Source organism: Saccostrea echinata, unplaced genomic scaffold, assembly GCF_033153115.1.
Source record: "Saccostrea echinata isolate AGI-Se365-2 ecotype Australia unplaced genomic scaffold, CSIRO_AGI_Sech_v1 ptg000028l, whole genome shotgun sequence".
Lineage (NCBI taxonomy): Eukaryota > Metazoa > Mollusca > Bivalvia > Ostreida > Ostreidae > Saccostrea > Saccostrea echinata.
The window spans coordinates 12,480,293-12,498,312 of NW_026889777.1; the positions used below are offsets into that span (position 1 = coordinate 12,480,293).

The 18,020-nt window shown below is 31.7% G+C and overlaps 1 protein-coding gene across 2 annotated transcripts; it reads left to right on the forward strand.

The window, feature by feature from the left end:
- The first annotated feature begins 5,487 nt into the window (after positions 1 to 5,487).
- Positions 5,488 to 13,776, forward strand: LOC133193763 (serine protease inhibitor dipetalogastin-like). 2 transcript variants are annotated; one of them, XM_061329696.1, is made up of 9 exons: positions 5,488 to 5,591; positions 6,057 to 6,141; positions 7,027 to 7,155; positions 7,492 to 7,626; positions 7,708 to 7,839; positions 10,013 to 10,144; positions 11,179 to 11,301; positions 12,305 to 12,348; positions 13,573 to 13,776. In XM_061329696.1, the coding sequence occupies exons 1-9, from the start codon at positions 5,510 to 5,512 to the stop codon at positions 13,611 to 13,613; spliced, it is 903 nt and encodes a 300-aa protein (XP_061185680.1). In that variant the 5' UTR covers positions 5,488 to 5,509; the 3' UTR covers positions 13,614 to 13,776. The 2 variants fall into 2 exon arrangements, with proteins under 2 accessions (XP_061185680.1, XP_061185681.1); XM_061329697.1 differs by lacking the exon at positions 7,708 to 7,839.
- The last annotated feature ends 4,244 nt before the right edge of the window (positions 13,777 to 18,020 follow it).

The window sequence follows — 18,020 nt, forward strand, 5'->3', positions numbered from 1 at the left end:
CTTCCGTTACTCATGGTGGCTTAAAGGGTCTGTGCTGGACATTAATCACAAACACTTTAATTTAAAAAAAAAATATTAAAATGAGCAAAGATAATCATATTTGTGTTTAGAGGTGGTTAGAGGAACTTTCTGCCAGCGATGGATTGTGTACACAATTGTAGAGAATGCATTTTGTCAGAAGGTTAAATAATAATAATACATTATGATTGATTGATTGTGTGTCGTTTAATGCCCAATTTTTCCCCCACTCATATAGAACTGTCACCATGTACATGTGAAGGGCTTCAAGTTAAGACCGACACTCGGCACTCAAGGCCATTGAGTAATGAATGTTTTTATCATGCCAATGCCAACCGTGATACGGGACCTCGTTTTCTTAAGGTCTCATCCAAAATACCCATGTCTTTCAGTTCTAATGCCGTGCGATTGGTGAAGGAAGAGTCACTAACCTACGCTGACTTCGTAGGTTTGAGGCGGCGCGCCTAACAAGAATCGAATCCAGGCCTCCCGATCACAAAACAAACGCCCTACCACTTGCATAGTTGTTGAAGGTAAATTTTAAAGCTTAAATCTCAAAATTATATCTAAGGTAGTACACAATAGATAGGCCAAGATTTTCCTCAAATTCAATTTTTTTGAAACTTTGAAAATATACAAAATCTCTCTTTATATGTAATTTGAAAGAAATTCAACCGCACATTTTTTGACCACATAGTTTGAAATATTCCCTGTCAGACCCCTGTAAGAAGATTGTAAAATCAGACATTGTACTTTAGAATATGCATTTTTTTTAAATTACCGATTAACCTATTGCAAATTTGTGTGATGTTTTTTAAAAAAACAGCCTTTCTGTTATTAAATTTCAGTAAATTATAGTGAAACCGGTATATTTAAGTAAAATGTGATGGAAAAAAAAAAACATAACTAGTCCAGCAATTGAAAATTTATATGTTTTCTTAAGAGAAAATGTATAATTCAATTTTTACAAAAAATCAACAGAATGATTAAAATGGAACCCAGATAAAAATGTGTCAAAATGAGGAACATTTAACCGAGTTTCAGATATTTTGGCGATTTAAAAAATATTCAATGCAAAAAATTAAAAGAATTAGTAGATGACGTCACAGTGTTAAACCTTTGACCTCTAAATATGACCTTTCCTTTATTGTTTATAAAGAATGGAGAAGACTCCTTTTAAATTTGTCCAAATATCACGTCTCTACTATAAATGGATCAAAAATTACTTTGCATTTAATAACAGACTGTCATAAATACAGTTCGCTAATTATCGGAATGTTGTGTGCAGTTCATCATGTAAACGATGGTGTTTATCCGATGTAGAAAATAAAGATTTTGATTGATTGGTGTTGTCAATGAAATATCTTTTGACTTGAATGTCAAATTACGATTTTCATTTCTTTTAAAATGAGAATTTAGTAATTCGATAAAAAGCTTTTTCAAAATCCTCTAAAAACTATGCTGTAGTAATGATTTTTAAAAGCAAAATTCTACGCTGTGATATGTCTATGGTACTTTGTATTAAGGGATAGTTTTATTTTATATCAAAACATTATTAGAACGATGAAATTTTTAAAAAATCAGCTTAAGATTAGCTTGTAAATTGTGATGGATTCACTGTGGCATGTTCCTCATTTATAATTTTCGGGGTCAAAATCACAAGAAACAGGTCATGTTCTCACAAAAGAATGAAAATAACAGGCAAAAAGGCGTGGAAAGAGTTAGTTGCAATGAATGCTTTGAAAGTATGACCGAAACGTGATCAAATATGATTAATTAATGACGGGTTTAAGACAAAGATGTACATTAATTAACTTAAACAACTTGGTATATAAACACTGAAATTTATGTTTACAAATTTAAAACAAACACATTTAAAAACAGGTAAGATGGAATGTCTTGTTCGCACATTGATTTAACTCGATAGCTACGCAAATTACCTTTCAGTTGATTTAAATAAACATATCTTATTATGAAAATTATTCATTCTGTGCACATTTACAATTTATTTCCTTAGATGTCCTTAACGATTAGTATATTAATGTTGAAAATAAACGTTTTCATCATATAATACAGCTTTTTTAATGATTGTTATGTCAACAAAGTGAGAGTAAATCGTCTCTTGATTATAATTTTAACTTACATTACAGATTTAAAAGTGTTTCATTTTCTGGTAAAGATGTGTCCATCTGATGTCTTTTTTGTCTGTTTACTATGTTTTTAATTATGCATATGTTCATTACCAAAGAGCAATTTCAACCACATTTGGCAAGAAACATTCGCAAGGAACAATTTGTTTGAAACGAGGCACTGTGCTTGAATAGAAATAATGCTTAAATGCCATTCAGCTAATCATATTTATAGATGAAACATGATGGACATATTCTGAATTTGAGACATTTATTTTTTTTTTATTTTGAGTAGTTAATTTAGATTTAACAGTTCATTATTACTTCTGTTTCATTATGAAATTGCAATCTTACACGGGGTGTTAAAACTGCCTGAAGGCTTAGTGAACGGCAACGTATCGGGATTAGTAGTTTATCTGATAGTATCATGAGGGCACAAAAATTTTAGATTAGTTTGAACAATGAAATATATGGAGATAACGAACAGTATTCAAGCTCAAAAGTCCACATAAAAATACAAAGCAGAAACAGAGCAAACACGGACATCTAAAAAATCAGAGGTGGGACCAGGTGCCATGGAGGAGTGTGCATCCCCTGCCGACCGGTCACAACGCTGTGTGCTCTTTGACATGATCGGGAAATAACAACAAAACAAAAAACCAAAAAAAAAAAAAAAAAAAAAAAAAAAAAAAAAAATAACCCGTCGACAATTCGATGTTTATATTATAGTCTAATATTAGTTTAAGAAAAATCAGTCAGTATTTTACTTAATGATAGATTGTATGTGCTGACAAGGTCATTGTATCGACCATAGAACTTTAAATGAGACTGTTGATATTCTTGTTTCATGAATTTGTTTGTAAATACGAGGGGTGATCAAAAAATGTTCGCGAACTATCTCTATATTTACAAAACCACTATTCAGATCTGAATGAAATTTGGCACACATATAGTCATACACATGTTCTATAAATAACAAATGTTAAATAATGTTTTGCTCAGTGTTTGTGACGTCACGATGTAAAAATGACGTCAATATGTAGGTCACTTGTAACAAAAAATGGTTGATTCAGTCGTACTCGAGCAACGAACGGCTGTAAAGTTTAACGTATATCTTGGAAATTCGTTTGCAGTAGAATACATGTATGATAATTGTACAAGGTTTATGAAGACAAAAGACTCAGCAGAAGTTCAATCATTAACTGGATCGATTGTTTTAGTGAAGGCAGGGAGATGGTTAAAAATGGTTAAAAATGATGTTTGTTCCCTTGCCCAGCGAAAGCAAGCCGGGGAAAAGAGGTGTCCTTAGTTGAGCAATTTGTTACGAAACATCGTCAAGTTACAAATAGAAAAATAGTTGAATATCTTAACAATAATATAATTATTAAATCCCTAAAATACCGTTTACTTTAGACTTTAAACATATGAGATATAATAAAAAGAAGGCGCCCATACTTTTTATCCACATTGGATAAACGACGCTCCTGAGACAGAGGACTTGGGTTGTGAATGGTCACCATACTAATTGTGGGAAGGGATATCCTTATCCACCCATGCTATTGCTGAGATTTAGCCATTTCTGACTGATGGACTGTTCTTGTTATAAAAAATAACTTGCATAGTAAGAAATATAAGACTCGGTAAAATGTTTTAGCTTCTGTGAACAGACTGCTACGGTGCATGTCACGTGAATGTCTGGATCACGTGATTCGCGCATGGGCAGAACAATGGAAAGATGTGCATTAAAATTGGAGAGGACTACTTTAAAAAATAATAAACACTGAAACCTTTTTTTTAAGGAAGAAATTCAATTAGTTTGCGAACTTTTTGATCACCCCTCGTAAATAACCTCGTTTTAGAAATTTTCCATACGTAGAGCATGCTCTTGCGTTTCGAATCAGGTGAGAGATATAAATCCCATATGCAGGTAATAAGGGTATATTGCTGCATAGGTAAGGGGAGTTGACTGTTGAAAAGTTAAAGTCATCACGTTTATCATGAAGTTTGGTTTCAAATAATTACTCTCATTTTGGTTCAAAAATGTACATTCCTGATGATTTTTATCATATACATGTGTATTGTGTAAAGAAATGCACGTTATCGATCGTCATCTTTCGCAGAATCGTGAGCGTGAAGGATCGTTCGTGTATTGGGTTTAGTCGTGCGTTAATCTTGAGGAATATTTCGTGTTACGTGATCGTTCGTGTAGTTTGACAACAATAACGTTGCAGCCCCTGTATCCACAATTTTGTTTGAAGTCAACATTTTTTATGGTCGATACTATATCCTTGTTTGCAAAAGCAATATGTTGTTAAGTCTGTTATTTAGAATGTTTTGACGTCTTTTATACAAGCAATTAGGCCGTAATTTTCAAACTGAATTGACTACGAACGGATTTCTCCGTTTACCAAATTATAAGAAAAGCATACGGCGGGTTTGACCGGTCATCAGGGGATTTTTAATCCTCAGTGGCGACTGATCCCACTTCTGATGATTTTAGAGGTCCTTGTCTGCTCTTCTCACAATACGTATTGTTAAATGGACTTTTGAGCTTGATTACTATTCGTTATCTTCATTCCTCATTTCTGCGTTTATTTACTTGAGGGATTGTTTCCCCTTACTAACTACTTGAAGATATTGATTAAAAATAGAAATATCCTTTTACAACCACTAGATCAGAAAAAATAGCAAAGAGAAAGCCTATTAAACTTTGTACATAACATGTTTCACAACATTGTTCAAACGGACAGTAAGAGGTACATTAAGGGTTTACTAAAGATCATACAATTTTAACAACTCTTTTGGCGAAATAGCTATTTGTATGTCTAAGAGAGAATTTTTTCACAAAATTTGGTTATCTTTGTATGAATTTTCTTAAATAATGCAAATATAAACGAGAATGGAATTTTAGCAATTAAACAATATGGCAAAATCACTCCAAAATAAAATTCTTTATAAATAAAAATTGATTTAAAAACTTCTGCAAGGTACTCATAGTCATATATCCCCAGAGGATACAGAATGCATTTATATCAAAAGAGGACCCTCCTCCCCCAAGAAATCAAATAAACATCATATCTACAAACTGAAGTCACTTATTTTCATAAAAAATAATTTTTATTGTTTTTCGGGGTATGAAGAGACCCACAAATTCATGACTTTCCCAAAATATTAGAATTAAACTTAAGTAAAAAGCCTGTCTACCAACCATGGATTGAAATCTTACGAATCAGTGTTTTTATTCTCAATCGACGAAAATTGCCCTTACGAAAATAAATGATTTTACAGTACTCAACTTAAAGATGCTCACAATATATTACATATGTTTATATTGTAGAGTTTCCTGAGCTAAAATAAAAAAAATGAAAATCGTTTTTATGCTGGTGGCATGCCTAGTGTCGCTCAAAAGTGTGCGACCGCAGGTTGAATCAATAGGATCTACTGGTAAGGAATTAAACATCTGTCTAATTTTCAGGCAATCCTTTTGGGCTTGCAAAGTTCTTTAAAACTTTAATATTTTGGCATAGTGCATGCAAAACGCAATCGTATAGTATAATCATTAACTAAATTGGCTTTAATTATAATGATTAATAACTGGTATTAAGGCATATCTATCACTGAAAGTATGTACATATTTCGTTTTTACATCTCAATGAACATTTGTTTTCATTCATTTATTTCTTTGAAATAATGTAGCCAGAGAAAAACGAAAAATCATATGTGCAAAAGCAAAAACGTTGGTTGAAAGAAGATGCAGAAGAAGGCCACAGTACAAACTGGCAAATTTTCTTTTTTAAGTTATACCCTCCTATTATACTACCAAAAAGAATGTAATAAAAAATTTAAAATTTGTCTTGTTGAATGATTATTTTCTGGTCATACTGATTATATATTCATATTTTCATTAAGGTAATTGTATCTGTACGTTGGAATACAACCCTGTTTGCGGAAGTAATGGACGAACATATTCCAATCCATGTCAGGCACGCTGCGCGTAAGTACCTCAAAATACCTTTAACATATTAATTTTTTTCAGTATACTGAATCGTTAAATTTTGAAATGTTCCTTAAATATATTTAGCGCATATGTGTTAAAAATTGTGGTTGTATTTCGAAATTGGTATGCTAAGGCAGTACCCAGATCATTATTCAGGAAATTTACACTTTAATTTTTTTTTATATTTCTTTTTTCATGTAGAAAATATAACTTTAATAAATTATTCATTAAAGCCCAGATATAACAAAGATGTCTTATGTTATATCATGACGTAATCATGTCACGTCTATAAAAAGAAAAATATGTCCTAATGAAGAAGTGAAAACATGAGTACTTTCCCGGGGGTACATAGTCATTTCGAATTCTGTAAGTAAAAATGTAAACTGTGTAAAAACATCTCATGAAATTGCTGCTAAATTCCTATCCTGACACAGAAATAATTATTCCACACTTTCGCACCTGAAAACTTTTTACAATAAAGTTTTTACATCTAATCCAAGAATCCTTATCAGTTCATATATGCCACACAACCCTAACAGCACTTTCCAAGCCTTTTTTAGGAGTTCAAATAAATCTTAAAATAAAAATATTCAGAAATCTGTGAATATAACGTACTGTGACGCCATTTTGCATCAAGTCAAAATATCTGGGTGGAGCCTTATCAGGCAATGATAACTATATCATTTTTTAAAAGATTTAATTAGACCTTAAGTCTATTCATGATAGTCAAGTTAATTCACACATAAACTTTTAAAAAATACCACTAATCAGTAAAATAATTATAGTCTTAGCGTGCTATAAGAAACTAAAACTAACTTAAAAAGTACTTTGTGTTACATATAAAGTGTTGGTTGTTTTCTTTTCTTATTTTCAATAATAAAGAGGTGTTAGTGTAAGATGCCAAGGCAGCTGTCCGTGTTCTACCGACAGTTGTGTTTGTCCACGAATATATCGCCCTGTGTGTGGACGTGACGGGCAGACATACCCAAATAGCTGTACTGCTAGATGCAGGTAAAGATCTAGCTTGAATTTACTCTCATGTCTCTTTGTGAATAACAATAATAGCAATTTAAAAAAACAATAAAATCAATTTTAACCTTCCAATTTTTAAAATCTTAAAGTTACAGGTTATAAGTTTAAAAAAAAAAGTTTGGCTTTTCCAAAGTATTCAGTATAAGCTTTTAGATCTTATACTTAGTAATTTTCTGTATGAGAATTGTTCTTATATGGCAACAAAATAAGGGAGAAAGAAGAAAAACATTCAAAAAGGACTATTAAACATAAGCTGTCTCAATTTTTTTATTCTCATGTAATATTTGAATTGAAATACGAGACAAATATTCACAGAGGTGCCAGAGTACAATGCAATCGGAGATGCCCATGCTCTGGTGGTGGTGGTGGTTGTAATTGTCCAGAAATCTATAGCCCAGTATGTGGCAGCAATGGCGTCACTTACGACAACAGGTGCTTGGCCCGTTGCAGGTAATTTCTAAATACAGTATAAATTAAATTTGAAACTTTGTACTGGTATAAAGCACTCATTTTTGTATGTGAATATTTAAGAAATGTGAGAGTGAGATGTAATCGACGATGTCCTTGTTCTGGCAACAACAATTGTAATTGTCCAAGAAACTATGATCCAGTGTGTGGAGTTGATGGAAGAACTTACAATAACAGATGTGAGGCCCGCTGCAGGTACCGTATTTACTGAAATTTAATTAACATACATTTTGCTTTCAGGAAACTCAAAATATTAATCAAGAAGATTTAATTACCGTATATCATATCTTTCCTCGTCATTCCCCTTCCCCCGAGAATCACATAAAAGTGTGTGCGCACTTTGGAAATGCTAGAGAACATAGGACACACGTGACTGATATACCGTACATTTATGCATGTACACTTTAAGCTGTTGATTAATACATTACGCATGCAAAATTATCTACAAAAGAACCAATATGCAATGCCAAGGTAAATTAAAGTTCTGACCAGTGGATAGGATTCTGCATGCCTATTTAGAACACTGATTGTGACTATCAAAGAAAACAGACAGACTTACGAAATATATAATTTTGATTCATATGAAAAAATCTATCAGGTTCCCGATTATCCCATATGAGCGATTTTAAGATCCATCATTAATACTGGGTTCAGTTAAACCGGATCAACTTGAGCTGCAAAAAACACAATTTACTACGCGCATCATGTACAAAATTCAATATTTATTGTGGGGTAAGAGTGTTTTTGCGCTACTTGGTTTCTTGTGGATTAATTAACGAACCAAATTAACCCTTATTAATAGTATATGTGACAATGAAGTCTTCATGAAAAATTCGAAATCGTTATTTTTTCCATTTTCCCTCAATTTTCTGCATATCTCTGTTGAAATAAAGAATTCTTTTCTTATTTTTTCATTGCATTATAAGATTATGCTGTTAAATTACATATTTTCGTAGGGTAAGAATATTACTGACCATTGTTTATGGGGTTGCTGAGGCAGTGTTGAGTTTTTAATTATGCTTCAGAAATTTATATTTAGTTGCGGACATGAATTCGAGGGTCTCTCCATAGAACAAAACATAGAAAATTAACGCCCCACGAAAATTAGTGATTTCACAGGATATGGCTTTTTTTGTCTTTTAGGTAATAAAAAAATATAATTCTCAGCTTGTTTATCCCAGAATACCCAGATTTTAGGTTAGCACAAACTCACCTTAGTCCATATCCAAATTAAATAAGAAATCTGGAATGGTTGCTATTCTTCCTCACATGAAATATAAAACAATAATTCTGGACATTTTACAAAAGGAAAAAAATAGCAAAACACGATAAGTACCCAAAACCATTGTTGAAATCTTAGTAAACAGCTTTTTTTCGGGTCTTTGATATGTAAGGACATTTAAAGCAGAATTATACACAATTTAATATGATTATTACAATGCATGTACTACTGTATGCGAAGCAGATAAGTTGAAAAGCCAGCCATATGCAAGTCTGTGCAACATATTTTTTGCAATTTTTTCGCCGAATTAATATGACTATTGATATTAATTACATAAGAAATGCGACTTTACAATGATTTTATTGCCCATTCCTAGTCTACCATAAAAGCTACATTGATTCTTCTCATCGTTCAAACAGACCATATTTGATAATTATGTTTTTCTCCTTTGTCCCCTGCTGTGGCTAAAAGCAGATTATTTGTGTATAAAATTCCTTCTGCTTGTGCTTCATTCCGTCCCTCTGTGACACTTTCATTTCCAGATGATATATCATCTAGTCCCTTAGCTTTTACACTGGCATTTTACATCATTTAATTCAAAAAAAGAACCCATTTGAATTTGATCATGAAGCCAAAAGGTCAGATATCAAGGTCAAATTCAGAAATCCATATACTAGTATTGGAAATGGATTTCAGAGGATAATTTGTCTCATACCCCCTGTAACTTAAAAGTGACCTCATTCATAAAATGACCTTGTCAGCAAATACAATCTATCATTGAGCCAAATGTTTTTCATACTTATTGTTATGCCATTATTTAAACGCTGAATTGTCTACGGATTTTTCCGTTTGACAATGAGCACACAAGGGAGTGTGACCGGTCGACAGGCGATGCTTACTCCTCCATGGCACCTGATCCCACCTCTCATGTTTTAGAGGTTCATGTTTGCTCTGTTCCCGATTTGTATTCTTTCACTGGACTTTTATTGATTACTGTTCGTTATCACCATATTTTATTAACTTGTTGAAAATGCAACAAATACCAGTCAATATTTTATTACAAGCAGATGATGTATTGCTGACATATCTACCCTCCCTTCTCTTTTATTCCGAATTGGTTGTACTAATAAAAAAGATTATTTGCAGAAATGTGAGAGTAAGATGCAATCGACAATGTCCCTGTTCTGGCAACAACAATTGTAACTGTCCGAGAAATTATGACCCCGTGTGTGGAGTAAATGGAAGAACTTACAATAACAGATGTGAGGCCCGCTGCAGGTAACTTGTAAACTGAGATATCAACTTCGAATGAATTAGCATTGCTACCTTCAGAATGCTCTTTGTTTTAAAAGAGACATTTTAATTAAATTGATAAAATGTACCAAATGGGACATTCCTTAATTTGATTTCCATATTTTTTATTTACAAAAAAGCCAACCTTTAAGAATTTTAGAAAAAAAAATTATTATTGTAAAAATAAATTACAATCGATGACTTATAAAGGTTAACCGCAGTAATTAATAAAGCAATGTTTCGTAGATGTGACAAAATTTACAGATAATTTTTTTTTAAATTTCACTTAGAAAAAGAAAAGTCAAATCAATTAACGGCATGAAAAAAAAGTCAATAGGGGTGTGTTTGATAACAATTCTGAAAGTATGACCATGAGGTGATTGAGTTAGCGGGACTTAAATTGTAGATCTTACACTGCGTACCATTATAAAAATAAATCTTGTTTTATTTATTAATTATGAAGAAATTCTAGTTAAAAGATCATTTTTATCTGGCTACAATACCACATAAATGTTATAAAAAGGAAAAGAAAAAATCCAAATAAATACGAAAACAAAAAATATTTTATATTAGTATACATAACCATCATTGTGGCGCTCATTCTCCTTTGCCAATCTTAATCAAGGCTCTATCATCTATTACACCTTAAAATTTTGAAATTCCTAATCCAGTATCAGGTTGTTATATGTCTTTTTCAAAGTATTTATTTCATCAATTTTCAACATTTAATAAAAGTTATTTGTTAATAATCAATAATTAATTGTTAATAATCAATACTCTTGATGAAATACCATTTTAACGGGGTATCAGATCTTTTTATCATTTCTGACCGTTGGAATTCAATGTGATTACAAAATAAAAAAGATAATATGAAAGATAATTACACTTCAAGATTATTCAACATTACTATTTGCAACAAACAGCTAAAGCTTTCTGTCTATTTCGTAATACACATGTACAGTAACGCAAAAAACGTGGTAATTTACAGATTCTAGATTTACTCATATATTTTAAAATAGAGGTGTTCGAGTAAGATGTCAGGAGCGTTGTCCTTGTCGTAACTGTCCATGCCCCAGAAATTATGCCCCAGTGTGTGGACGTGATAGACGAACATATTCAAACTCATGTCTTGCACGTTGCAAGTAAGTTACTGTTTGTTTCAATTGAATTCAAGTGCGATGATGCCCACAAGGCCTTGCACTGTATAGGAAGAAGAAGAATTCAATTTGTTTTCTTATTCTTTTTTGTAAACAGATTTGAGGAACATTTTCACAAACATATATATATATATATATATATATATATATATATATATATATATATATATATATATATATATATATATATATATATATATTATATATATATATTTATATATATATATATATATATATATATATATATATATATATATATATATATAATTAGCTTCCTTCATGGAATTCTGATAGATTAAATGCCAGTTTGAACTAATAATTCATTGAGACTAATATTTTTCGAAACTAAAAAAAACAAACTAAAGTTGTGCCTCTGAATTTGTTATCAAATTTTATTGTTTTTAATTTTTATTGATAATTCTGGTTACCATAAATGGTATTTCATTTTTAAGATATTGTATACATAAGAGTATGCAAGTTCAAAAAGGTATCAAACGTGTATGGAATTTTTACATTTTGGAAAAAATAAAAACATACAGTATAAGTTAACAAGAAATATATTCAGTAAGTTTTTCTCTTTGTTAATGTTGAAATTTTTTTAAACGTGCATGTTTATTTTTTTTCTGATGATCTATCAGAACTTTCAAGCAAATCGAAAATTGTTATAATTCTTCATTTAAATGATAATCAGGAAATAAAATCTTTTTCGTCGTCTTCTTAATTGTATTCATACTCTGTATTAATATTGATTATGTAAGTTAAAAAATATATATATAAAGAAGTTTTTTTTAAACAGAAAACAGTTAAAGAAATATGAAAGAGTTTTTTTTTTATTATAACATCTTTGGGTTCATTCTACGAATATGGATTGTACTGAGCATATAATTTTAACAGAATGACGATGCATTTTCTAATAATATATACCATTCTTCTCTAAAGAAATACAATTAGATTAAATAAATTGAAAATTCATTTTAATTTTTTTCAGTGGGATCAATCGCTATACCCAAGGATCATGCAGAGGTAGACAAGGTATAATTTGAAGATTTTTTTTTTTTGAAAAGGGACAAAAATCCTCAATTGTTGTTAAATGTTAATTTCCTCTACAAAATCTTACGATAATAAATTATAGTTTCACATAGTAAACAATAATTTACTAAGGTGCATACTTGAATATTTGATTTATCATGACACTTATGATATTTTCTTATGACAGATTGATTTATAATGATGATTTCTTTTCGACTTCTATGGAGTTTCCATCGAATGATGTTTTCAAATTTCATATCAGTAATAAAACTAGTAATTTGCGAAATAAAAATGAGAATACAAGTTATGCTTTCTGTAAATGTGAATCCAAAACTGGAATGTATGAATACGAGAGACATGTTTGACAACTTGAATTTCATAGTGATAAAAACGTTGATAAATTGTTTACGTCCCACTTGAGAATTTTTCACTCACGTACAAACGTCACATGCTTAAAGTGCCACCAATTTTGACAAAGCATGGCGCTTAAAGCCTTACAGTGAAAATTCTCTATTGTGCCAATGCTTGTCGTTAACATAGGACCTCGGTTCTTATGGTCTCATTTTAAGATTTCATGATAAGAAACATTTTTACTTCTAACACCGGACATTTGTCTAACATGGCGAAGAACACTCACATTCTTTGTAAAGCCTTAGGATTTATACAGTGCCAGGGACGAGAATCGAACTAGGACCTACTGATCACAAAGAGGGTCTCACCTACTATGCTACCACAACCTGTATAAAATGACGAAAACTTTGAATCTTTGATTTACTGTATACTTCTTAGGATTATCATCTTCTTTAGAAACAATGGAACAAATTCAACAATCTTACCAAACAGTTCAATCAAATGGAGATTCATATGTCTCTTTTGCTGTGAGATTATTAATACATAATGACATAAACACAAGGCTATCAAAAACTTTCTTCAGAACCATTGATTCAGACATAACATAACCTTTGCTCTAGCTTCTTCAAATGTAAAGATAAGTTTTATGTTTCTTTAGACCTTGCAAGAGGTCAAATATTCACGAAAGAATATATAACAAAAAATAACTTCTCATAAACAGCAGGAGTATCTTTAAACCGAACCATATCAAAATGTTTCTATTTATTATATATTCGTATTAAGTCTATACCTTATTGTATTTCATAATATGAGACCATATGAAGGTTCAAATTTCTACATGTACTTTAACTGTAATCGTATAATTGTTTATTACAGACATGGGCTCACTCGTTACGTCATTGGATGCACAGCCATAATGAACCTTGTCAGCTGGAAATATGACGTATTGATGGAGGATCTTCAATTACCTCATACTCTTTGCAATGATTTTTTTCTAGGAAAAAAACCCATCTTTTTATTATTAGAATGTGTTTTTGTTAGCGTAATAATGCTTTAAATACAAATTCAAATAAGAGATAAGTCTTCGAGTGATTTATTTCCAGTTTTATAGGGTTCTCCACAAGGGGTTTATTAACCATGGCGGTCTGGCATGGTTAAATTTATGTGCGCCATGGTTAAACCAGCTGCGCCATGATCAAAATCTGCAGCCGCCATGATTAAATGTTAATTGCATTTCAGTATTAATACCTACTTTCAAAAGACTTGAGTTGTTAGTTGTGTTATAGTATGTGGCTTGCACCTCTCTCTTGAGGGAGAGATCGACTGTGCTAAGTAAATGTGAAGTGTGGCAATTGATATGAATATTACCTGGGGAGAGGTGGAGAGGACAGCTAAGAACAGAGAAGAATGGAAATCCCTAGTCCTTGCCCTATGTGCCTCAGGGTGCAACAAGGACTAGGTAGGTAGGTGGCAATTGATAGGCAATCAGATGAGGATTAATATGAAAAGATATCTCCACACAAGAGTGATTTTCTGTATTCTTCAAGTAACTTTTGGGAAATCTAACTTGTTCACTATGTAATAAAAGATTTAAAACAGATATAGAGGCAACGTTTTATCCATGTTAACGATGTCTCCAAATCAACAAGCATCTGAACCAAGTTTCTGTGGCCACAGAGAATTTAGCTCTTCAAAATGTTTTGCCCCCTTTTTATCTACTCATTTTTGTTTTTGTTTGTTTTACACCTTTCTAAATAGGGCATACATTTTATGATAGTTCCCTGTTCTAATAAAATGTCGATTACCAAGTGGAAGTATTAGAGTTGCTTCTCGTCTGAATATATTTTTCTTTTTAAAGAACTGCTACTCCTTTGTCAGTTTTGGTCCATTTTCAATGAAACTTGTCATTAATTAAATGTATCAGATTTTAAAAATCAAAATCGACAAACAGTGTTGCTGGTTTTCAAAAAAGATTTGCAGGGGTTAATTCTTTTAAAAAGGTCATCCGCGAACAAGTTTGGTACGATTTAAATAAAACTTGGTACATTTGTAAAGTATGCTAAGCTATAAAATTCTGTATGATGACTTTTTTTTTCAACTTGTTACCATGGTGAAAATAAAAACATATCTGTGAAATCAACCATCGATTATGTGATCGAGGTCTAGAAGCTCAAACAATGCATTTTTGTGCTTTTGGTCGCATTTTGTGCACGCAGCTCTATTAAGGCTTCATAAAGGGGGCGGGGCCTAATTTATACGGGAAAAGTTTACTGTGACATCACACAAATATAGCAATTCCTCACAATAACAGAAAATGAAATAATTTGCGGATCTAAACTGCATAAGAGTAGTGAACTACATCAATACTTACCACTGCATTCTCTTTTGTCGCTAATTAAATCCCACACAGCAAAATATAAACAAGTCACTGATCGCAATGCACTTGTCGACATGACGTCATCATGGTGAAGTTTGACGCATTTTATGTGCAGTGAGAGGTGGATCAAGTAATTTTTTCACAGTGAAAAATGCATGTTATTATTAAACAGAATATTTTTTGAAAATCTTAGGTAGACCATTAATACAAATCTGAAACGTTTGTTTAGTGCCATTATTTAAAAAATATCGAGAGAATGTATTGAATTAATTCTACCGTGTTTTTGTCTACAGGGTGTGCATGTTTCACGCCGAGGTGCCTCATTAAATCGCGTTTTCGCAAGGGCATACACTTAATAGATCTTGACCATTTTTTGAATACACATAATGGACATATTTCTTAACTTGAAAAGTGCTGCTGCTTTCCTGAAATCGATAGCATAACTTAACAAATACATGATATACTTGGTAAAGGTCACACATATTTCGACATTAGCAAGATAACTTGAAATTTAAACTAATAAAATGCGAATTCTATTTAAAGCAGCAGCACTTTCCATAAACTATAAGTTATGTAGAAACAATCTATTACTTTAATTTTTAATTTTAACTAGGGTATGCCCTTGCGATATTGAAATTTGTTTGTGACCTACATACAGTACACATTACATGCATTTATCACGTGACTATCAAATAACGTGACCAAACCAAATTCAGTTCAGAGCGGGGTATACAATGTTATTTCAAAGAATGTTAAAGTCAAAAGATAATATAGTACCTTTACAAAATTAAAATTCATTTCAAAAAGATATGTATTTATGCACGTTTATATTCTGTTGATTTTTTCGAAGTACGCCTTAACAGTGCTGCGCAGCTTCCCCCCATGATAAAATATTCAAATGTGGAGGACCCTGCTAATTTATGAAAAAAATAACCATTAAAAAGTAAAATCTCGTCAGAATTTACAGCTTGTGTCGATAATATTTACGACCAATAATTTCAAAACCATTTGAATTTTTAAACCGAGGTAGGCCACTGTCAGATAAGTACAGGGATTTCAAAATTGAAATCTGTCAAAGTCAGCATTTCGTAAATTCTATGTTCGTTATAATGACCATGTTAACAAATATAACCTATCATTGAATCGTACTTTGACTGACATGTTTCATACCAATTGTTAGGCCTATGATTTTTTTAACACTAAATTTGATAAATGCATAGGGCTTACGGCGGGTGTGATCGGTCAATAGGGGATGCTTACTTCTATGCACCTGATCCCACCTCTGGAATTTCCGGGGGTTTGTGTTTTATGCCCTGTTCACATTTTTGTATTATCTGTATTTTTTTTTATCGACCACTGTTCATTATATTCCCCTTTTTTCATATGAATAAATTTTACACTACAGTTTTTCCGAAAGTCTTGGTCGTCGGTATATAAAAAAGTAGGGAGTCCGAAAAATGACGGAAAATCAATATGATGTATTCAGGTGTCCAGACCTGACCTTGATGTGACCTTACCTACAGTTTTCGTTTCTTCATCTTGCATCTACTTTGTCAACGCATGAAGTCGTTTAGTTAAATTGATATTTGAGACATTCTGCAGAACTCTAAACATTATTGTGCAATTAAGATGGGATACTTTTTTCGATCTTTTCCGCAGATAATTTTGTTTCTGTCAAAATGATAATTTAAAGAGAAATCTATTAAGAGAACGAATAAAAAAATTTTCCTTCGCTTGCACATTTTTACAATATCTATCGTGTGTTCTGTACATAGTGCAGAATTTGTAGGTTACATAAACAAAGATGTTGTAGAAATCTTTCAAATCAATTCAGATCACTGCCTTTAAGGATACACCAAAGGTTTCCAAATGCCCGAATTTAACATGCATGTAATTCCTGATTTATCAAAGATAACATAAAAGTATATATCATTTGAAAGCTTTTTAAATTTACTATTTAATTATCCTATTTCAAACTATAATTAATAACTTATTTAAAAATTATTTAAATATGAATGTAAATTTTAGTGCATAAATATTTTATGAATCAACTTTTTTGTATTTAACAACTCAAATGGTCATTTTGCCTCAAGGTAAATTAAAGATTGAACTTAAAAACTGTATCTCTGATTTTTGATAGATCTTCTAATTCAAAAGTTACAGGCATTTGCACTTCAATGTTACCACTTTATTAGCCTAATTTAACATTTCCCTCAATAATTCCAAAACTAAGCTAGATATCAAAAATCTGAGATATGGTTTTGTGAACACACATTTGAGAAGCAACCCATCCAATTTTCAGAGAAATTGGTCAATAAATAAGGGATCTGAATCCTTTGAAATAATACCACAAACTGCCTGATCTAACTTTACTGTCGAGGGCAAAAACCCATTTCACGACAAAATCTGCCAAAGCTAGGGATATATGACACCTTGGAGATTTAGCTTAGCCATATTTCCTATGCATATTCACAAGAATGAGAGGTTCTTTTCTGTATTTAGATGCGTTTAATTAAGTAAAGTAGGTTCAATTCTAAATCAGAAAGATTCCCCGGCAAAATGGCAAGAGCTAAGCTCCACCTCGTTTTTTTATGGTCATCAGTGATCTGTTAGATCTCCTTCTCTAAATCTAGAGTCCCTGTAGTTTAATTACTGATAACCTCTGTGTGGCAAGTGAAGACTTATTGCGTCTTTCATGAGCAGGCAGTCACAGATCAAATCAGAAGCTGCAATAACGGAAAATTCACATGTGGTAGTGTTTATGTTTCATTATTGTTAAATAATTAGAAAACCATTTTATAATTACCAAGAATTTTACATGCATTATAAAGCAGTGATTTACTTCTTTTTTGTTAGCCAAAAATCTCAAAATTGTTGAAAATCTTGAAAAAGCCTTTGGTGTATCCTTAAAAAAAAAAATGAGATTTGCAATTCTTGTAAAAATCCC